General features: G+C 40.2%; 1 protein-coding gene across 4 annotated transcripts in view; it reads left to right on the plus strand.

Annotated features, from left to right (window-relative positions):
* PUS7L (pseudouridine synthase 7 like) overlaps positions 1 to 21,362 on the plus strand; it is a 37,653-nt gene extending 16,291 nt beyond the window's left edge. For all 4 annotated transcript variants that reach the window (XM_060191742.1, XM_060191743.1, XM_060191744.1 and 1 more), the window contains exons 6-9: positions 2,445 to 2,526; positions 6,092 to 6,372; positions 13,515 to 13,568; positions 17,377 to 21,362. In XM_060191742.1, the coding sequence (XP_060047725.1) occupies positions 2,445 to 2,526; positions 6,092 to 6,372; positions 13,515 to 13,568; positions 17,377 to 17,703 (744 nt within the window). In that variant the 3' untranslated portion in view covers positions 17,704 to 21,362. The remainder of the gene's footprint in view (positions 1 to 2,444; positions 2,527 to 6,091; positions 6,373 to 13,514; positions 13,569 to 17,376) is intronic.
* The last annotated feature ends 2,390 nt before the right edge of the window (positions 21,363 to 23,752 follow it).

Genomic DNA, 23,752 nt, shown 5'->3' on the forward strand with positions numbered 1-23,752 from the left:
TTTACACATGTACAACAACTGTATTTACTGTAAACCATTAATACCCCCAATAAAAAAAAACAGAAGAGAAATAAACAGAAGATATTTTAAAACATATCTGTCTTTCAAGTTGTACTAACTATATGGAAGCCACAGAAATGCCACATAGCGTACTTTGTAAGTGTGGGAGAGACCCACACAGATGTCAGAACTCGGAGGTGGGAAAGGGTTGGGGGGCACCGTGGTAAGTTGGTCCCCGCAGCTCGTGAGCTCTGTAATCTTTTCTTTGCCTGAAGCCCCCCACCTCCAACCTTGGCATTCTTTGTGTCTCCGTTTAAATTATTTACAAAATATTTTATTCATTTTTATTTTATTGGCTAGAGACAAATTGAAAGGGGAGAGGGAGCTAGAGAGGGGGAGAGTAAAAGAGACACCTACAGCCCTGCTTCCCCACTTGTGAAACTTCCCCCTGCAGGTAGGGACCAGGGGCTTGAAGCCAGGTCCTTATACACAGTAACATGTGCACTCAACCAGGTGCACTACTGTGTTCCATCTTCAAGAAAAATGGAATGCCCTTTGCCTTGTGAACCTATAGCTTCCTGAAATTTGGATCTTAAGTTTTCTTATGTTTATAATTGCTATTTCTTACTCAGTCTTTTCCAATAAACAGGGATCCTGTCTCTCTTGTCAAACATAGTTGTTAGTGCCCTATCCTGTACCCAGACACATGGAAAATACTTAATGTTTGTTTGAATCATCATATATATATTTTTTGAATGATTGAAGACTAGGAAAGAAGACTGAATTGGGGGATAGGTTGAATGTCTTGTTTTAAGATCTGCAGACCTAGAAATAAATTACAGTGTTGGAAACAGTCATAAAATACATAAAATAAGAAGATAACATTTTTTTATTAAGAAATTATTTTTTTCTAAATATTTATTTATTCCCTTTTGTTGCTCTTGTTATTTTACTGTAGTAGTTACTATTGTTGTTGTTGTTGGATAGGACGGAGAGAAATGGAGAGAGGAGGGGAAGACAGAAGGGATGAGAGAAAGATAGACACCTGCAGACCTGCTTCACCGATTGTGAAGTGATTCCCTTGCAGGTGGGGAGCCAGGGGCTCGAACCAGGATTCTTAGGCTGGTTCTTGCGCTTTGTACCACTTGTGCTTAACCTGTTTTGCTACCGCCCGACTCCCAGAAGATAACATTCTTAATAAAAAAAGGACCTCCCTGGACCCCCACTTCCCCAGAGTTCTGCCTCACTAGGGAAAGAGAGAGACAGTCTGGGAGTATCTATCGATCTATGAACGCCCATATTCAGCGGGGAAGCAATTACAGAAGCCAGACCTATTCCACCTTCTGCATCCCACAATGACCCTAGGTCTATACTCCCAAAGGGATAAAGAATAGGAAAGCTATAAGGGGATTGGATATGGAGTTCTGGTGATGGGAACTGTATGGAATTATACACCTCTTATCCCTATCATCTTATCAATGTTTCCATTTTATAAATAAAAATTTTTTTAAAAGAAAAAGTACAAAAAAAATTAAAAGGACAACTTTTACATTATTTAGATTTAAAGGAAATATTAATGTTAAGTCCTTTAGTTAAAAGCTGGCAATTATATATTTATTTATTTTTCCCTTACCAGAGCACTGCTCAGCTCTGGCTTACGATGATGCTGGGAATTCAACCTGGGACTTTTGATGCATCAGGTGTGAAAGTCTTCTGGCAGCATCATCATGCTATTTCCTTTAACCTTGGCGATTATGTTTAAGGTTGAAGAATTCTAAGACATGAGACCATGAATGAAATCAGTGACTTACTATTGCCAATGCTTTTCTTTATTCCTGTTTTTGTTGTTTGTATTTGTCAAGCCTGAACTTTATGTCACCATCTCTCTCTCTTGCATTCATATCTTGGTAGTAACACGGAAAAAAGGACAAATGTAGAACTGTGGAAGTGGCTAAGTAGTGTTTTTTCCAGGCTATGGTATGGAATTAGACTTATGAGAGCTTGTTTGGAGGTTCTAGCAGGGGAGCGCAGCTACTCGGATACACTCGACTGAAGACCGGGCCTTCTCTATTGGGGAAGGCCGTCCTCTTCAACTGAGCGCGCAGCTTCGGGAGGGACACACATGGAGCTGTGAGTGAGGAAGGGGACACCCGCCTAGCCGGCCAGATCAGCCAGATCAACCCTGGTGATCAATGTGGTGACAGATATCACAGCCAGATCACCCCCACATCCAAGGACTTAGACTTATGTATAAACTAGCTTTATTTGGAGACTTACTTCCCAAATTTGAAAGCGTAACAGTAAAATTGCAACACCAATTTGATAAAAGCAGTCATTTGGTCAATGCCATTTCTTTTGAAATACCAGAAAATTTGTACTATTTTTTTTTAAACATTACCTGTCATTTTCACTTTATGTATGTTTGCTTGTTTGATTTTTTAAAGGTGAAGGCTGTAAAATTATTTCTTACACCTGAAGATTTGGATGACCCTGTAAATAGAGCGAAGAAATATTTTCTCCAAACTGGTATTTAAAAGTTTCTTGATTTTTTTGTTTAGCCATGTAGATAGTTGTATAATATAAATGCTGTGTCAGCAGATGGACATTCATTGCAACAAACGTTTGGTAGGAAATAGATTACGAACAACAACAATAATAACTACAATAACAAAACAAAGGCAACAAAAGGGAATAAATAAATATTAAAAAAAGAAATAGATTACATATTTCTTTGTTTTATTACAGTCAGTACACATTTCATTTTTGCCCATTTCTCCAGGACTTTTGATTATTTTTACTCTTGCTGGGTGCTGGGAGGGCCAATTTCTTAGTTTTTATTGCTCTAGATTTTAAATTAGTAAAGTTACGGGCCCATTGCAATATAGCTAAAATAAACTTCCTAGCTTCTTCCAACATTAAGACCCCAAATCTCATCTGCTGTACTCTTACCTTTAAGTTCCTGATTACTAGACAATTTGTTCTGTTATTTATTTATTTATTTATTTTTACTAGAGCACTGCTCAGCTCTGGTTTATGGTGATGCAGGGGGATTGAACTTGGAACTTTGGAGCTTCAGGCATGAGAGTCTCTGCATAACCATTATGCTATCTACCCCCACCCTTTGCTTTATATCTTAATGCTTTTCAGCCACCAAGTTGCAGATGCTACCATGTTGCCAACCTGATTACCCTGGGCAGATGACCTCACCAATGTGTCCTGGAACTCACCCCCAGCCTGTTTCTATTTTTCCCTAGTGAGGTAGGGCTCTGGAGAGGTGAGTTTCTGGGACACACTAGTGAGGTCATGTCAGGCTTTTTGGGGGCCTCTTTCCCGGGCACAAACTCCTGGCTTACCCGCTGTGTTGTGCACCAGATGCAGGGGCCTAAGAGAATGTTCCGGGGCAGCACAGGTGGAGCCGTAAAGGTCTCTCTCTATGCCTGATGCTAGTGTCATGGCGAGAGAAGACCCAGGGACTTGTCTCATGGACAATCCGTTTATTGAACAGAAAAGTAGGGTTTATAAGTGGTTGTAGGAGGACGCAAGTTATCCATTCCATATATTGTTTTGGAGAAGAAGGACAAAGAGAAATAGGGGGTTAGGAAAAGGTCAGAGCACCCCTAGTAAATGTTGTACAAGGGGTTTAGTTGATCAAAGGAACAAAGGAAGTAGGGTTATCAATAACTAGCGGACAGAGAGGAGCCTTCAGAGAGGAGATAGATCATGTAGGATTAGAAGGACTGGAGGAGGTGGATGAGTAAAGAGGATGTTCTTGGTTGTAGTTTGACAGAGCAGAACAATGATGTGTGGGCCATGTGTAATCAAAGAAGGTGGACTTCTGTTAACTTCTGAGTAAACGAACCAGCTGGTTTGAGAACAAGGGAATGGGCTGCATGCAGGGTCCTTTGTGAAGCAGGGAGGCTTACAGAGGAGACATTTCCTGGTGGTCGTGTTCCCTCCATGCTCAATCTCAAGTAGAGAGAGCCTAACAGGAAAGGTTGTGGCATCCAGACTCCCATATTTTAATAGGAGGTCCCACACCATGCTCAACCATATCCACACAATTTCCCTACAAGGTCATCTGCCCAGAGAGTTCAGGATGGAATCATAGTGGCATCTGCAATTTGGTGGCTGAAAAGCAGTAAGATGGAAAGCAGCACAAAATTTTTAATAAACAGAAACCCCAAAGTAGGAATAAATCAGATGAGAATAGGGCTTTTAGGGCAGAAAGAAGTGAGGAAGTCTATTTTAGGTAAGTTCCAGGGGCTCATGACTTCAGTAATTTTTGCCTAAGCTTGATACCTAACATGCAGGTGGGCTAAAAATATTGTCTGGGAAGATGTTGTCAGAGTTGAGAATAGAACTGGAAAGCTGGATGAGGGCAGAGAGTAGCTTCCAAACTTGAATAAATTATGTAACTATAATTAACTGTTTACCCCATCAATCTGACCCAGGGCTCAAACATATTCACATTTAGCACAGGAATCTGTGTAACCTCTGAGTCCCTGTCAGTTTGCGCTCATAACCATGGTCACAGCTGGAAACATTCTAGGCTGCATTCATTTTCAGACCAGTCTTCCTCAAGTGGCAGAGTAGGGTGACCCAGCCTCCTTTTAGAGAGTGGGACAGTCCCTACCATTGTTGTTGAGCTGTGCCGTGGAGAAGAGAGGAGGTCCGGACCAAAGAGGGAACACAAATCTTTATTTGCGCTGGCACCTCAGAGTTGGGTGAGAGAGAAGCAGGTTGGGCCACGTGGAGGTAGCAAAAATGGCTGCCTCACGCAGCAACCTTCCCTGTGTCTAACCACCGAAGTGAAGGGCCGGCAAGAGAGTGAGGTGCGGAAGAAGGGCTTTTATGGGAATAGCTCTCGCAAGAATGGGAAGGGGGAGGAGTAACCATAGCACTCCAGGGTAGGATAATAACTCTCCTGAGAATGGGAAGGGGGAGGAGTAACCAAAGCACTGCAACTATTTTGGGGGAATAGACAATGTCCTGAGGGCACAACATGGTGGAACAGGTGCTCCGAGAATGTCCCAACTCTTGTGGAACTAGCAATAGCCTGAGGGGACAACATGGCAGATGTGACTGCATCGGCACAATTTCCCAGCACATTGTTACTTTATAGTGAGGGCAAGGTCCTACAGAGACCCACAGGAGGTCTTAATGATACTGTGCCTGATGGAAGTGACTAGTGATGGTGGAGAGAGGGATCTATTAGAGGTCTAGGCCCATCATATCTATGTGGGAGTCCAAGAATTCCTTGACTGGGGCCCCAGATGATGGGGTGGCATGGTATTGACCAAAAAGGCTGTCGTTAAGTGAGTTGTAGCTTGCCCTTATCCAGCTTTTGTAGTCATTTCTTTATCTAATGAGCTTAGACTTACTCTCAGTTGTTAAAGCATTGAGTGCCATTTGTTATATCCAATAGTCTTTCTTCCTTTCTTTTTTTCTTCTTTCTTTTTTTGCGGGGTTAATGGTGTATAGTGCATTTGTTGGCATATAGGTGCAATGTCTTATATCCCTGTGATGTTAAGTATCAGCAAAACACTCACCCCTAACCTAGGTCCTTTTCCAATATATGGGTGTTTTTTGCTTTTTTAAATTTAAATTAGTTTGATTTTTAAAAAGTATGATTATTTATTCACTGGATAGAGATAGCAAGAAATTGAGAGGGAAGGGACAGATAGAGAGACACCTACAGCACTGCTTCACGTATTGCAAAGTTTTCCCCCTGTAGGTGGGGACCAAGGCCTCAAACTCAGGTCCTTGTACATTGTAACATGTACACTCAACCAGGTGTGCCACCACCTGGCCTGTTTGTTTATTTATTTTTTCAAAGCACTGCTCAACTCTGACCTATGACAGAGCTGGGGATTAAACCTGGGACCTTTGGTGCCTCAGCCATGAAAGTCTTTGCATAACCATTATCTCAAACCCTTGATTAAAGATATCTATTACACAAACTTCCGTGTATAGTTAGACATAGTCAGTGCTAAGCCTCTTCATGTTCATTGTGGCCCATTTAGAGAACGGACAGAATATCTTTATACCTGGCCTTTGGCTAGACGAAGCTGCATAACTTCCTTTATTTCAGAGGATGCTAAAGGCACACTCTCCCTGATGCCTGAATTCAAAGTCCGCGAGCGAGTACTGCTGGAGTCGCTGCATCGCTTTGGTGTGACAGAGGAGGGCTGCGTGCAGGCCTGGTTCTCACTCCCTCACTCTATGCGCCTATTTTACGTCCACGCTTATAGCAGCAAGATTTGGAATGAGGCAGCATCTTACAGACTTGCAACATACGGGCCGAGAGTTGTGGAGGGTGATTTGGTGTGTTTGGATGAAGTTGTTGATGCTGAGCAGTTCACAAACCATAAGGTAAGTCTTCCTACATCAGAGTGTTCCGTGCATTTGCAGGAGAAAGGCTTATGTGTTGTACTGTCATCTGAGTCTTAACAGACGTCTATAAATGGAAAACTAAAAACAGACCATGCTGTGAAGTAAAAGGTACCCAGTTAATTAATATACCTCCCTTCAAGAACCACACAAGTAGTATAAAAATTGTAAAGCTCAGGAGTTGGGCGGTAGCACAGCGGGTTAAATGCACGTGGCGCAAAGTGTAAGGATCGGTATAAGGATCCAGGTTCGAGCTCCCAGCTCCCCACCTGCAGGGGAGTCACTTCACAAGCGGTGAAGCAGGTCTGCAGGTGTCTGTCTTTCTCTCTCCCTGTCTTTCTCTCCTCTCTCCATTTCTCTCTGTCATATCCAGCAACGAAGACAGACAACAATAATAACTACAACAATAATACAAGGGCAACAATAAGGGAATAAATAAATAAATTTAAAAAATTGTAAAGCTCATTCCTGTCACAGCTGTATTGTGATTTCCTTTCCCATTTCCAGAAAAAGTTCCCTCTTCTTTGGGATGTGTATCCTTCTAGACTTTTCCCTATACCTTTATATAAATATTTGCAGAAAGGTAGATTTTATTCTGTTAGTGATCACTAAGCAAACAAAGGACTTAGAGGCTGAAATTTTAAACTATGAAAAAGAGTAATTTCTATAATGAGATGTGGTCCATGTTTTGTGTAAATGTGAATTGTTATAAATGTAAATGATTGCATTTTTCCTCTTAACATTGCCTTAGAGACATTTATATTAATAAAATTGTAGCACATATATTTTAAAATTGGCCCTTTCGTTTCCTTTCTAGTCAAAAAATATTTTTTAATTTTTTAAAAATTATCTTTACTTTCAAGCCCCCCAGCTCTCCACCTGCAGGGGAGTCACTTCATAGGCAGGTCTGCAGTTATCTGTCTTTCTCTCCCCCTCTCTGTCTTCCCCTCCTCTCTTCATTTCTCTCTGTCCTTTCTAACAACAATGACATCAATAACAACAACAATAATAACTACAAAAACAATAAAAAACAAGAGAAACAAAAGGGAAGATAAATAAATATAAAAAATTATCTTTACTTATTTATTGGGTAGAGACAGCCAGAAATTGAGGGAGAAGGTGATGGTAGACAGGAGGAAAGACAGAGAGACACCTGCAGCCCTGCTTTACCACTTGGGGGTTCAAAGTCAGGCCCTTGCACATTGTGACGTGTGCTGAGCCAGGTGCACCACTGCCTGGCCCCCCCAAAAATATTTTTTATCTGTGGATTTAAACTAAATAATGTAACTGATTTCCATAGATAAGTGAGTAAAGATATTTACTTTATAGTAGTATAATGTAGAAAGAGCAAATTATTGTTCTAAGGAATCTTGTCATTCTCAAATACGGTTTTAAATCTAGTGAAGCTATTTATATTATAATGTCACTGAATTTTTTTCATTATATCTTTTTATTATTATTGATTTAATAATGACCGACAAGACTAAGATAAGAGGGGTACAATTCCATACAATTCCCACCCCCAGAGTTCTGCATTTCACCCCCTTCATTGGAAGCTTTCCTATTCTTTAAAAAAAATTTTTTAATATTTATTTATTCCCTTTTGTTACCCTTGTTTTATTGTTGTAGTTATTATTGTTGTTGTTATTGATGTTGTTGGATAGGACAGAGAGAAATTGAGAGGAGGGGAAGACAGAGTAGGGGAGAGAAAGAGAGACACCTGTAGACCTGCCTCACTGCTTGTGAAGCAACTTCCCTGCAGGTGGGGAGCTGGCAGCTGGAACTGGGGGCTGAGCTTCCCTATTCTTTATCCCTCTGGGAGCATGGACCGAAGGTCATTATGGGGTGCAGAAGGTGGAAGGTCTGGCTTCTGTAATTGCTTCTCTGCTGGAAATGGGTGTCAACAGGTTCATCCATACCCCAACCTGTCTATTTTTCCCTCGTGTGGCAGGGCTCTGGAGAGATGAGGTTCCAGGATACTTTGGTGAGGTCAGCTGCCCAAGAAAGTCAGGTTGGCATCATGGTAGTATCTGCAACTTGGTAGATGAAAAGCATTAAAATATATAGGAGAACAAATTGTTTAGTGATCAGGAACCTAAAGGTAAAACTATATCAGATGAGATTTGGGGCCTCCATTTTGGAAAAGGCTAGGAGGTCTATTTTAGGTCTATTCCAAGGGCTCCATGACTTTACCAATTTTGCCTGAGCCTGACAGCTAACATGCCGGTGAGCTAAAAATATTGTCTGGGGAGATGGTGTCACAGTTGGAAAAAAAGGACTAGAAAGCTGAGTCAGGGAAGGGAGTAGCTCCCAAATATGGTAAAAGTATGTAAATAATGTCAGCTGTAAACCCTGTCAATCTGATCTGGGGCCTGTATTCAGCACAGGAGCCTGTATAACTTCTGCATCCCTGTAAGTCTGAGCTTGAATTCTGTGGTCACAGGTAGGAACATTCTAGGCTGCACTTACTTCTTCCTTGAGTAGCAGAGTATATTGACCCAGCCTTTCTTTGGAGAGTGGAGCAGTCCCCATCATTATTGTTCTACACTGAAGGCAAGGTCCCGTAGAGCCCCACAAGAGGGTATATGATGTTGCTTCTGATGGAGATGACCAGCGATGGTGGAGAGAGGGATCTATTAGAGGTCTAGGCCTGTCATGTCTGTATAATAATCCCAGGATACCGTGACTAAGGCCCTGGGTGATGGGGTGGCCTGGTAGTGACCAAAAGAGCTGTGTGCTGGTCTCTTGCCCATATCCAGCTTTTGTAGTCCTTACTTTATCTGACAAAGTTAGTGTTAAAGTGATTGAGGGAAGTGAAATAGGAAGTAGATGAGATAGGTATCTAGGTCTAAGTAGAAACTGTTTGATTAAGTACTTTATGGTGTCTTTTTAGGTCTTTCTGCTCACTTGAGTAGACTATTATGTACTTTTAGCTTAAGGTCTATATTTTCCCCTAACTTATGACCCATGTGCACATGTACCCTATCTCATGGGCCTTGGTCTATATCTAGGTTCTGTGGCTTTGTTAGGAAGTGTACTATCCAAAATGGAGTTAAGGAGTCCCATGAGCTAGGAAAGGTCTCAGCAGACAGAGTAATGGAGCTGAAGGGTTGACATCCCACACCTGGTGTTGCGAGATACTGCCTGAAGTGAAACATGCTGAGTTGGCACTGGTTGCATCGATTTGCTTGAGATCCCTCTCTCACTGAGGCATTACTAGGGGCATTTGGTATCATTTAATGTAGATGCACACTTTGAAACTGTATGAGAAAAATACCTAGCAGCATCACAAGTTCTTTTTAAAAGGCTCTATTTTTCTAATATTTAATTAATTTACCTTTTTATTGAATAGAGACAGAGAAATCTAGAGGGAAGGGGAGATAAAGAGAAAGAGACAGGGAGTTGGGCAGTAGCGCAGTGGGTTAAGTGCACGTGGCGTGAAGCGCAAGGACCGACGTAAGGATCCCGGTTCGAGCCCCCTGGCTCCCCACCTGCAGGGGAGTCGCTTCACAGGCGGTGAAGCAGGTCTGCAGGTGTCTCTCTCTCTCCCCCAGTCTGTCTTCCCCATCTCTCTTCATTTCTCTCTGTGCTATCCAACAACGACATCAGTAACAACAACAATAATTACAACAACAATAAAAACAAAGGCAACATAAAGGAAATAAATAAATAAATGTTAAAAAAAAGAGAGAGAAAGAGACAACTACAGCATTGCTTCAATAGACCAGGGGCTTGAACCCAGGTCCTTGGCACTGTAACATGTGCACTCTCCCCAATGCACCACAGCCTGGCCACCAGCATCACAAGTTTTAGAGAGATTATCTATTTTGATTCACAATTTTTTTTTTCCAGAGCACTGTTCAGCTCTGGCTTTTGGTGGTGCAGGGGATTGAACCTGGGACTTTGGAGACTCAGGCATGAGAGTCTGTTTGCAGAACGATTGTGCTATCTACTCCCGCCCAGCATCACTAGTTTTATCTCTCCTCATATGATGAGAGATTTGCCAGTGATCCACTTTTGATAATTAATGAAAATTATTTTTAACACCTTCTAGGAAAATTATTCATTTAAATATTACCTGAGCAACACATTATTAAATGAATACTTCTTTTTTATATTTTTAATTATCGATTTTGTAAGGATTTACAAAAATTTACAAATTGTAAGGTAACAGGGTTATAATTGCACACAGTTCCCACCACCAGAGTTCTATGTCCCGTAGTCCTCTCCATTGACAGCTTCCCTGTTCTTTATCTCTCTGGGAGTATGGACCAAAATTCTTTTTGGGGTGGAAAAGGTGGAAGGTCTGGCTTCTGTAATTGCTTCTCCAGTGAACATGGACATTGACTGTTGGTATGCATGAGACCCCTTCTGTTTCATTTGGTTTAAATCCCCCCTGCTTAACACTATTCTATTTACATAACCACTTCATTCTATTTACATAACCGCTGTTAACAAGCAATACCCTCCCTCCAGGGCATTGGTTCAATCCCCACTGTTTCATGATATGTTTTTGCCCCACCCCCTCTCCTTGTCACACTCTGATCCTCTCCTTGTCACACTCTGATCCTCTCCTTGTCACACTCTGATTGTCACCAGTCACTTTTCTCTCCACCCTCTCTATGTCACATCCTGTTTCCACCCTACTTGGCAAGTATATATAAAGACAGCATTGTGAGTTTTACAGTACTTGAGTTTAGCTTAGCTCCTCTTAGATTGTGCTGCATCCTGCATGAATAAAGAGATACTGCCTACAGCTCAACCGTGAGTCCCTGGTCGTCTGTTACCCGCCCGTGAAGCCAGCCCGGCGAAAACAACATAACCCATCGAAAACAACAATTGACAGGTCGATCTATACCCCCAGCCTGTTTCTATCTTTCCTTAATGGGGGAGGGTGCTGGAGAGGTGAGACTTTGGGTCATCTCTCCAGGGAAGTCAGATGGAATCATAGTAGTGTCTGCAATTTGGTGGCTGAATAAGTATTTCTAATACATATTTTTTTTCCAGGAATTTAAAATTTTATTCAGGAAAATTGAGAATATTCACATGAGAATATTCTCACATGAGAGAGAGAGAGAGAGAGAGAGAGCGAGAGAGAGAGAGAGAGAGAAGGAGAGAGAGAAAGACAGAGGGAGAGAGTAAGACAGAGGGAGAAAGAGGGGGAGAGAGAGAACAGCAGAGCTAGTACTCACGTGATGACCTGAAAAGAGAGAGAGAGCTCTAATGCAGGTTTTTAGAAGCTCAAGTTTACTTTGACAAGGTCTAACAGTATGATGTATATGTGTCTTATGACTTCTTAGTCCAAAGTAACATTTGCAAGGATAGTTTTGTAATCAGAATTGTATGTTTTTCTTTCTAAAACTATAGTGAAAAGAAAAAATATTTTCCTTTGTATATTGCAATGTTTTATTTTCATATCAGCTAAAAATAACTTATCATTTTTAATACCAACTACCTATACTTTATTAGTTAGCACTGAGAAAAATGAAATGCAGGACATAGAGGTTCTAGTGTTAAAATGTGAAAAGGAAAAAGAATAAGACTTCTAAGTGGAATATGAGCCATGTGCTTCTACAACTAAAATTTATAGAAAACTAACCTGGTTTTCTTTTCTGATAAATTGCTAGATTGGTAGATGTGTCTTTATTTCAAGTCACTTCATAGATTGATTTTATTTATTTATTTATTTATTTATTTATTTATTACCACCTCCAGCGTTATCTCTGGGGCTTGGTGCCTGCACTACAAATCCACTGCTCCTGGAAGTCATTTTTTCTATTTTGCTGCTCTTGTATTATTGTTGTTGTTGGATAGGACAGAGGTAAATTGAAAGAGGAGGGAAAGACAAAGAGGGCAGAGTAGGCGTATTTTAGTTATATTCCAAAGGGACTGTGGCTATACTAGTGTTTTTTTTTTTTTTTTCTGTTTTTTGCCTGATCTTGAAATCTGATATGCAGGTGGATCCTAATTATTATCTGGGGAGGTGGTGTCATGGCTGGCAGGACCAGAAAGCTGGATCTATTTGCAGATTATATAATACTGGAAGTTATTAGGCAATATAACAAGGTGTCAGGCTACAAAAATCAGTGTACAAAAATCAGTGGCATTTCTTTATGCAAACACCGAATCTGAAGAAGAAGACATTCAGAAATCACTCCTAATTACTGTTGCAGCAAAATCAATAAAATACCTAAGAATAAAGCTGACCAAAGAAGTGAAAGATTTGTATACTGAAAACTATGAGTCACTATTCAAGGAAATAGAAAATGATACCAAGAAATGGAAAGACATCCCGTGGTCATGAATTGGAAGAATAAATATCATCAAAATGAGTATTCTCCCCAGGGCCATATACAGATTTAACGCTATACCCATCAAAGTTCCACCAAGCTTCTTTAAGAGAATAGAACAAAAACTACAATCATTTATCTGGAGCCAGAAAACACCTATAATTGCCAAAATTATCTTGAGGAAAAGAAACAGAAATGGAGGCATCATACTCCCAGATCTCAGACTATATTATAAGGCCATCATCATCAAAACAGCCTGGTACTGGAACAAAAATAGGCACACAGACCAGTAGAACAGAATTGAAAGCCCAGAACTAAACCCCCACACCTATGGACATCTAATCTTTGATAAGGGGGCCCAAAGTATTAAATGAAGGAAGGAGGCTCTCTTCAATAAATGGTGCTGGGAAAACTGGGTTGAAACATGCAAAAGAATGAAACTGAACCACCTTATCTCACCAGAAACAAAAATCAACTCCAAATGGATCAAGGATATTTTCACAGAAGTAGATCTTTCACTTAGTAAAGAACACTCTGATTTTGATAGACTGTTGGTGACTGAGGTGACAGGATCACTCTAGAATGTTATGCTGCTCAGTGACATTCTGTGGGTTCCAACTTCCGTTATCAGTGGGCAAAGCTGGAGGAATCATTCTAATTTTCATTACTCTGCTCCTCCAGAGACAAATTTTAGAGTCAGGTATGTCTGTCTGTTTGTGTATATGTGTAAATACATACAGCATGGAATTTAAGTCCTATGTAACAGAGGCAGGGAAAATTGAAAACTTTGGAATATTTGGGAATCATTTATGTTTTTATGTTTTTCAAAAATAGGTTCATTTGGTAACTAATGAAGAGGAATCAGCTAATACATATGCAATACATCAGGTAACAAACACCTCCTCTTATCTTTCAAACCATTTTTTAATTTAAGTATGATGTTTGTTTTCTTGCTTCTTACCGGAGCACTAGTTAGCTCAGGCATATGGTGGTGCTGGGGATTGATCCTGGGACTTGGGTGCCTAAAGCATGAAAGTCTTCTTCTATAACCATTGTGCTGTCTCCTCAGCCTATCAAGTATGGTTTCAGTATTAGAAAATTCATTCTTTTTTAGTTTATAATTCTTTGAGTTGTGACAAATATATGTAGTCTTATGACAATCATAGAAATCAAGATGAAGAACTATTTCAACTCTCCCCAGTATTTCCCTGCCCCTTCTCCCTTATAATCAGCCTCTAGCCCCAGCTCTTGGCAACAGCTTATCTGCTTTCTTTTCTTTTTGACCAAAGGTTTTACCTGTGAAAGAGTATTTTGTAAATGTAATCAAATAGCATGCGACCTTTTATTTCTATTATCTTTTTCCTTTGCAAGAATTATTATAATAAAAGTTGAGAATGACTGAAATATACTAAATGGAATATTTGTATCAGTGTGATGAAAATATAACCATTAAACATCAGATTCTTTTTTTTTTTTTTCTCTTTTTTTAACCAGAGCACTGCTCAGCTCTGGTTTATGGTGGTGTAAGAGACTGAACTTGGGATGTTGGAATCTTAGGCATGAGAGTCTCTTTGCATCATGCTATCTACCCCCAAAACATCAGATTCTTAAAAATATATGAAAGGAAAAATGCCGGGGGGGTGGGTCAGGCAGTGGCACAGCTGGTTAAGCACACACATTACAGTGTGCAGGAACCTAGGTTCAAGCCCCTGGTCCCCTCCTGTATGAAGAAAACTTCACAAATGGTGAAGCGGGTATCTCTCTGCCTCTTTCCCTCTCTCTATCTCCCCCTCCCCTCTCAAATTCTGTCTGTCTCAATCCAATAATAAATAAATAAATAAATAAATAAATAAATAAATCTTCTTTGTACAAAAGGAAAAATTTCCAGCATATTAACTTTCTGAGTTACCATACCTAAATACCAGGCTGGGTGGCTTAAACAACAGAAATGGATTTTCTTTTTTCTTTATTTGCCTCCACTGCTTTTGGCGGCTATCTTTTTTTCCTCATTGTTGTTGGATAGGACAGAGAGAAATTGAGAAAGGAGGAGAAGACAGGGGGAGAGAAAAACAGACACTTGCAGACCTGCTTCACCGCTTGCAAAGTGAGAAGCTCAAATTGGGATCCTTGCACATGTCCTCTGTACTATGTGCGCTTAACCCGGTATGCTATTGCCCAGTCCCTCTCTCCCCCCCAGGAATGGATTTTCCATGGTTCGAGGAGGCTTGGCTTCCAGATGATCACCTCCTCCCTGCATCCTCACAGGACATTCTCTCTATGTTCACAGCCTGGTGTTTCTTCTTCTTTTTAGAAGAGCTATTTGTACTGGGTTATGTTATATGAATTATATTATATGCTGATGGCCTCATTGAACTCTAATTACTCTTTAAAAAATAATAATATTCTTATTGTTAGCAATTTAGTGTTGGTGTATATAATCCTGATATTCAGGGATATTGTTTCACACCGATGTGTGAGTGTATGTTACTGCACCATCACCAAAGTCAGGTGGCCTTCCTGCCCTGACACCCACCCCCCACAGTTTTTCAGACAGTCTGAGACATAGTTTAGTGACTTTTTTTTTTTAAGTTCGTTTACTTTAGTTGATCGTACTCCACATGTGAGTACAACCATTTGGTAGTTGCCTTTATCTTCGTCATTTATTTCACTTAATCACCTCTAATTTCATCCATTTTGTCCCAAACAATACAATATTACTTCTCTTTCTTTATTATAGAATAGTATTTCACTGAGTATATATTCCATTCCTTCTTTACCCACCTGTCTACAGAAGGACATTTAGGTTGACTCCTTATTCTGACTGTTGTGAATAATGCAACTGTAAGCATAAGGGCACAGGTACCCTTTTGAATCAGTGTTTTCATTTCTTTGGATATAGGGCTTTTTTCAGTTAGCATAACAAATTTGAAATTTATTCATTTAGATTATCCATATTTTAGGTTTTTTTCCCTTATTTTATTTATGTATTTATTATTTTTTATTTTTTAAATTTTTTATTTAAGAAAGGATTAATGAACAGAAACATAAGGTAGGAAGGGTACAACTCCACACAATTCCCACCATCCAATTTCCATAACCCACCCCCTCCCCTGATAGCTTTCCCATTCTCTATCCCTCTGGGAGCATGGACCCAGGGTCGTTGAGGGTTGCAGAAGGTAGAAGGTCTGGCTTCTGTAATTGCTTCCCCCGCTGAACATGGGCGTTGACTGGTCGGTCCATACTCCCAGTCTGCCTCTATCTTTCCCTAGTAGGGTGTGTCTCTGGGGAAGCTGAGCTCCAGGACACATTGGTGGGGTCTTCAATCCAGGGAAGCCTGGCCAACATCCTGGTGGCATCTGGAACCTGGTGATTGAAAAGAGAGTTAACAAACGAAGCCAAACAATTTGTTGAGCAATCACGGATCCCAGGCTTGGAATAGTGGAGAGGAAGTATTAGGGAGGTACTCACTGCAAACTCTAGTGTACTTCTGCTTTCAGGTATATATTTTTCAGTAGTTTATGGGTACGTGTGAACATAAGCTCTCTCTCACAGAAACTGGTGTATATCTAGGTTATGGGACTTTGTTAGAAAGTGAACTACCTGAGATGAAATTAGAGTGTATTATAAAAGGAAAGGTCTCACCCGAGTAATGAAGCTGAAGGGTTGTCATTCCACACGTGAAGTCTCTGGACACAGTCTGAGGTGAAGCATGAAGCATTCCTCTTCCTCCTTCATCTCCTCCTCCTCTTTCTTTTTCATCTTTTTCTGAATATTTGGTACTGTTCAAGGTAAATGTCTAGAAGTCAGTCACCAGTGATGGCAGAAAGAAGCCATCAAAAGCAGATGGATTTAGAAGCAGTTGAGAAAAATTAACTTATTTGCTTCTACTTGTCTTTTTTCTAGCCTTTTAAAGAAAATTATTTATTTATTAGTGAGAAAGACAGGAGGAGAGAGAGAAAGAACCAAACATCACTCTGGTACATGTGTTGCCGGGGATTGAACCAAGAACCTCATGCTTGAGAATCCAATGCTTTATCCACTGCACCACCTCCCAGACCACTCTTTCTAGTTTAAATAAAAAGGATGTATAATTACTATACTAAATACCAGTTATGGGATTGAGCAGATGGGTTTATTCTTTGTATTACAGAAAAAAAATAGCTCTTAAAAGTGTATGACTGCAGAAAGGCTGAATTTTCTTGGCTAATTAATTCAAACTTCCTGTTCTGTCTCTTCTATAGTGATAAAAATTTGTCTGATAAAATCTGATGTGAATTGCTTGCCTTGTTTAATGGGAATCTGAATTTTAGTCATTCCTTTTCTTTGCTTGGCAGCTCTAAAAAATAAAGTAGAGGCCAGCTGGTGGCACATCTGGCAGACCACACAAGTTACCATGCACAAAGACGCCAGTTCAAGTCCCTGGCTCCCACCTGCAGGGGGGAAATTTTCACAAGTGAAGCAGTGCTGTGTGTGTGTGTGTGTGTGTGTCTTTCTCTCTTCTTCCTCTCTAAATTTCTCTGTGTCTATCCAAAGTAAATACATTTAAGGAAGAAATAATAGTCAAAATAGCAGTCAAAATTCAGTAGACTAATTTATACTGTTAACAGATTCATGTTTAAGTAATAGAATCATTTGTAATAGGATCATTTATTTCTCTAAAGCTCGTCTCATGACTTCTCCCCCTTCCCATTTGCAGGTGGTTCTTCCAGTGCTTGGCTACAACAATCAGTACCCAAGGAATGAAGTAGGGCAGTGGTACCAGGAGAGACTTCGCAGAGATGGACTGCAGACATGCAGGTTTAAAGTTCCTGCTCTGAAACTAAATGTTCCAGGCTGCTTCCGGCAGGTTTTGAAACATCCCTGCAATGTCTCCTATAAGCTCATGGAGGAACATGATACTGATCTCAGCATGGAAGGATCCCACACCAGTGAGGCCACTTTATCTCTTCTGATCTCTTTTGATCTTGATGCATCATGCTATGCTACAATTTGCCTCAGGGAAATCATGAAGCATGACTTTTAAATCCAGTCCTGTTAACAGAAGTGTGTACATGATACTCTTCAAAGGAAAGAGAGCTGGCGTTTCTTTAGCATCTACCATGTGCAAGGAGCTCTGCAATATATGTAGTGTTCTCTTATTTTACAGCATTTGATAAAGCAGAAATTTGGTGCTAGTGTTCCAGAGGACATGTAGCTCATAAGTTGAAGAATCTGAATTTAGGGGAGTCAGGCGGTAGTGCAGTGGGTTAAGTGGTGCAAAATGCAAGGACTGGCATAAGGATTCTGGTTCGAGCCCCCGGCTCCCCACCTGTAGGGACGTCGCTTCACAGGTGGTGAAGCAGGTCTGCAGGTGTCTATCTTTCCCCCTTTCTGTATCCTCCTCTCTCTCTATTTCTCTGTCCTATCCAACAACAACGACATCAGTGGCAACAATAACAATAATGACAACAACAAGGGCAACAAAATGGGAAAAAAAAAAAAGGCCTTTAAGGAGTGGTGAATTGGTGGTGCAGGCACTGAACCACATCGATAACCCTGGAGGCAAAAAAAAAAAAAAAGATTACAAGGTATAGTTTCACACCACACCCACCACCAAATGTCTTCCCAACAATATCCACCATTGTTCTTACAAAGTTTTGGAAATAGTTTGTTTACTTCTCTTTTTTTGTTTGCTTGTTTTTTCTAAGTTCATGTTTGTCAGTTCTCTAGATTCCACATATGAATGAAACCATCTGGTAGTTGTATTTACTTCATTTATTTTGCTGAGCATAATCCCCTTTAGTCATATCTAATTTGTTACGAAGGACACAATATTGTCTTTTTGATTGCAGAATAGATTTCATGGAGTATATGTATCCCATAATTTATTTAGCCAGTCATCTGTGGATGGGCACTTAGGCTGCTTCCACTGTTTGGCTAATGTGAATAGTGCAGCTATGAACATAGGGGTACATGTTTGCATGTTTTTTGGATAATGTCCAAGAGTGGTGTTGCTGGATCATAAGGTAATTCCATTTTAATTTACTTAATGACTCTCCATACAATCTTCCAAAGTGGTTCTGCACCAGTTTGCCCCTACCAGCAGAGTAATAGAATCCCTTTTTCTCTATAACCTCTCCAATACCTGTCATTTCCTGCTTTGATGTAGGCCATTCCCACAAGTGTGAGGTGGAATCTTAGAGCAGTTTTAATTTGCATCTCTCTCTCTCCCTCTTTCTTTTTTACAAGGGCACTGCTCAGCTCTGGCTTATGGTGGTACGCCATTTGATAGTTTTACAATATCATTGTAAAACCATCAAAACCCTATGAAAAGGAAAAAAATTGCAGGCTGTTAGGGAAAGGAAATAAGTTATATATAAAGATAGAGTTACCAAGTTTTTCATCAGACTTCACAAACCCTACAGGCAAGGAGAGAGTAAGTGAAATGACATATTCAGAGTACTAAAAGAGAGAATTCGAGGCATACATCTTATATCCTGAAAAATTATCCTTCAAATATGAGGAGGGAGAAATAAAGGTCTTCTCAGATATCCAAAGCTAAAGGAATTTTCCATCATCAACCTCACCTTACAATAATTACTAAGAGGAGTCTCAGAAGCAAAGAAGCAAAGGAATAAACATTCTAAGTGAGGTGAACAGTAGTAGACTAGAACTAAGAACACAACAGAAAAGGAAAGAACAGTGAAACAGGAAAGGGTAGGGAGTTAATGGATAAAGCATTTTTATCAAATGTTAGTTAATCAAGAACAACATAAAAAGATGTTTTAAAAGATATAATATGTTATTACACTTATGGTAACCACAGTACAAAAACAAGAAACAGATTAATAGAAGATAAAGATCAGTGAGGAACTCATCACAGAAACCCATCCATATAAAATGACAGATAGAAACAACTGGGCAAAGAATCAGCAATTTAAAATGAATTCTAAAAGGGCCAGGTGGTGGTGCACCTAGTTGAGCATACATGTTACAGTGCTCAAGGACCCAGGTTTGAGCCCTCAGTTCCCACCTGTAAGGGGACAGCTTTGCGAGTGGTGAAGCAGGGCTGCAGGTGTCTCTGTCTCTCTTCCTATCACCCCCTTCCCTCTCAATTTCTGGCTGTCTCTAGCCAATAAATCAATAGAAATTAAAAATTAAACCTTTTCAAAAAATAAAATGAATTCAAAACAAAAATCAGAATGGATGTAAGTAAACCACACATACCAATAATCACCCTAAATTTGAATGGCCTAAATTCATCTGCCAAGACTCAAAGCAGTTAATGGATTCAAGACAAGATCCGATCATTATGTGGTTTCAGGAAATACATCCAAAGAAAAAACAAGCAGAAGCTTAATATAAGAGCTTGGAGAAAGATATTCCAAGCTAATAATTCAGAAAAAAAATAATTCAGAAAAAATTCTGTTCTCAGATAAAATGAACTTTGAAGTAAAGAAAGTAAGCAGAGACAGAAAAAGATGTTACATTATGGTCAAAGAATCCAACAAGAATTATAAATATACATGCCCCAAACTCAGGTGCATCTAAATATGTAAATCAAATACTGAACTTAAGGAAGACATTGACAGCAACACAATAGCATTAGGCTATTTTAATACACCATTCACAGCAGAGACACAAAGTCAATGGGGAAATAGCAGTCTTAAGTGAAACAGCAGAAGAAATGAACCTAACAGATATATACAGAACTTTCCATCCCAAGAGAAAGGAATACACACTCTCAATTCACATGGAACATCCACAAGGATTGATCATAAGCTGGGTCACAAAGATAGCCTAAACAAATACATAAATATTATGTTGATAAAGTGCATCTTCTCAGACTATGATGATATGAAGCTAGAAGTCAAGCACAAGAAGAAATTCCCCCTAAGTTTGGAGACTAAACAATGTGCTTTTGAATAATACATGGGTCACTGAAGAGATAAAAAAAAACTTAAGACATCTCAATATCAATAAAAATAAAGATACCAGCTATCAGATCCTATGGGATGCAGCAACAGTCCTGGGAGGGAAGTTTATAGCAGTATAGGCCCATATTACAACAGATGACACTCGGTACTTTTAACAACTTGGGAAGAGTCTAAGCTCATCAGAGAAAGGACTATAAAAGCTGGATAAGGGCAAGCTACTGGCTCATTTAATGGTACCCTTTTTGGTCAAAGGGGACCCTAATTTGGGAAGTCTTGGATTCCAAAGTAGACAATATGGGCCAAAACCTCTAAAAGACCCTCTCTTCACCATCACTCACTGGTCACTTCCATCAGGAGCATCATAAGACCTCTTGTGGGCCACTCCAGGACCTCACCTTCACTATAAACCAGCAATGTAAGCACTGCCCCACTCTCTGAAAGGAGACTGGGTCATCCTAACCTGCCACTCAAGGAAGACTGGTCCTGAAATGAAGGCATCCTAGAATGTTCACAGCTGTGAACAACAACTGGGAGCTCAAACTGACAAGGACTCAGCGGTTACACAGGCTCCTGTGCTAAATATGAATATATATGGGCTCTGGGTTGGATTGATGGGGTAAACATTAATTTATTGATTTTCTTCAAATTTGGGAGCTACTCTTTGCCCTATTCCAGCTTTCTTGTTCTATTCTCAATTCTGACAACATCTTCCCAGACAACATTTTTGTCCACCTGCATGTTAGCAATAAAACTTAAGCAAAAACTACTAAGGTCACGGGCTCCTAGGAACATACCTAAAATGGATTTCCTCTCCTCACTTCTTTCCACCCTAATATCATTACTTTCATCTGCTCTAGTCCTACTTTTTGGCTTTTGTTCATTAATCATTTTGTCCTGCTTTATATCTTACCACCTTTGAGCTACCAAGTTGCTGATGCTATCATGATTCCATCCTGATTTACTGCGCAGTGACCTCAACAGTGTGTCCTAGAACCTCACTTCTCCAGAACCCTCCCCAACTAAGGAAAAATAGAAACAGGCTGGGGGGGGGGGTATGGATATACCTTCCAACACACCATTTCCAGTGGAGAAGCAATTACAGAAGCCAGACCTTCCACCTTCTGCACCCCATAAAGAATTTTGATCCATGCCCCCCAGAGGGGGAGAAATGATAGGGGAAGATGACCAGAGGGCTCTGAACTCCAATTGCATCAGAACTCAGAGAAAAAAAAAAAGATATTTGGAAGTAGTAATAGGTATATGTATGACTTAGAAAGGAAGGACCATAGGAAAAAATGGGCAAACATCATATATATGCTATATCTATCTATATCTATCTATCTATCTATCTATCTATCTATCTATCTATCTATCTATCTAATAGTCAACCCATATCTTCAAACTTGGAAGAACTGTTGTAGTTTCCAATGGAGGGAGTGGAGATGCAGAACTCTGGGGGTGGGAACAGTGTAGAGTCGTAGTGTCCCTTGCCACTTTGCGCTTTGACTTTCGTGGCTTCACTCTATGGCAGTTTTTTCAAATATATTCACTAAAAAATTGCTCAAGACAGTGAAAATGAGACAGTGTCCGCTCGGTTTTTTGAGTCAATTATACACTCCTGTATGAAAATTAAAATGACTGTATGTACGGACTGCAGGCCTGTGTATCCGAGCAGCCCCGCAAATCCTTCAAGACTGGGTGCCGCCGCTCCACAGCTCCTTGTGGGTGTTTGAAATCAGGTGTGGGGAAACCAAGCCAGTCAGAGCATGTTTCTCTCAGACGAGTTTCTACATCGCTAGGCAGCAGAAGCATCTTTGCTCTTGGAAGTGTTTGAGATTGCTGAGAACCTTTATCTAAGCCCCACAATGGCTCCTAAACGTGCTGCTGCTTCTCAGCCTTCTGACGACGAAACTAAGCACTGGAGGAAGATGCTTACCGACCAGGAGAAGGTGAAACTATGGGTATGATCAAAGATGGCCAGAAAATCGTAGAGGTTGCCCGCTATTATGACTCAAACGAGTCTACCTTTCATTCCATCCGTAAAGATGAAAAGAACATCCCTCCAATAGCTACTGTCTCTTTCAACAAGGAAGCAAAGATAAAGGGGTGTTATTTCATGTCAAGGGCTCTAATAATGTTAAACACCGTGTTTAGAAGGTCGTAAGCAGGCTTTATATTCCCTAACTATGAAAATATCCAATTTATAAAGACTCCTACTTCATGGGAAGTCACTTCCAAGTCTATAGTGGTAGAGTCTGGAACTGATTAACCACAATAAACAAGGGATGACTGTATACCCCTGTTATCTCATTGTTATTATTTTTTATTACCTTTATGTATTTATTGGATAGAAACAGCCAGAAATTGAGAGGGAAGGAGTGATAGGAAGGGAGAAAGACAGACACCTGCAGTCCTGTTTCACCACTCACAAAGCTTTCCCTTTGCAGGTGGGGACCAGGGGCTCGAATTGGGGCCCTTACACACTGACGTGTGCTCAACCAGGTGCATCTGCCATCCAGCCCGTTCATTATTTTGTACATCAATATTAAGTCACTAATACATTTTTCTTGCCTTCAGAATTATTGTTAGGGCTTGGTGCCTGCACCATGAATCCGCTGCTCCTGGAGGCCATCCCCCCTCCATTATGTTGCCCTTGTTGTTATTGTTATTGCTGTTGTTATTAGATAGAACAGAGAGAAATTGAGAGGAGGGGAAGACAGGGGCAGAGAAAGATAGACACCTGCAGATCTGCTTCACTGCTTGTGAAGTGACCCCCCTGCAGGTGGGGAGCCGGGGACTGGAACCGGGATCCTTAAGCTGGTCCTTGTGCTTTGCACCATGTGCGCTACTGACTGGCATCCACTAATATATTTTTTTAAAAAAGAAAATATTTTATTTCATGTGTTAAATACTATGTATATCAAGTTAAAAACTGAGCTGTACACATTAAGTCCTCCATTTCTTTCACATGAGTTGCACTTAGGAGAATTTGTGAGTATACTATTGTTGATATTTTCTTTGCCAGTAGATGGCACTACAATTATAAGATATCTGTTACTTTGTTAGTACTTTCACAATGAAAAAAAATGTTAGGTTTGGTTCAAGTCATTGTAAAATATATTCAGATATTGTTGATAAGGAAAATTATTTTATATG

This window comes from Erinaceus europaeus, chromosome 5, assembly GCF_950295315.1.
Source record: "Erinaceus europaeus chromosome 5, mEriEur2.1, whole genome shotgun sequence".
Lineage (NCBI taxonomy): Eukaryota > Metazoa > Chordata > Mammalia > Eulipotyphla > Erinaceidae > Erinaceus > Erinaceus europaeus.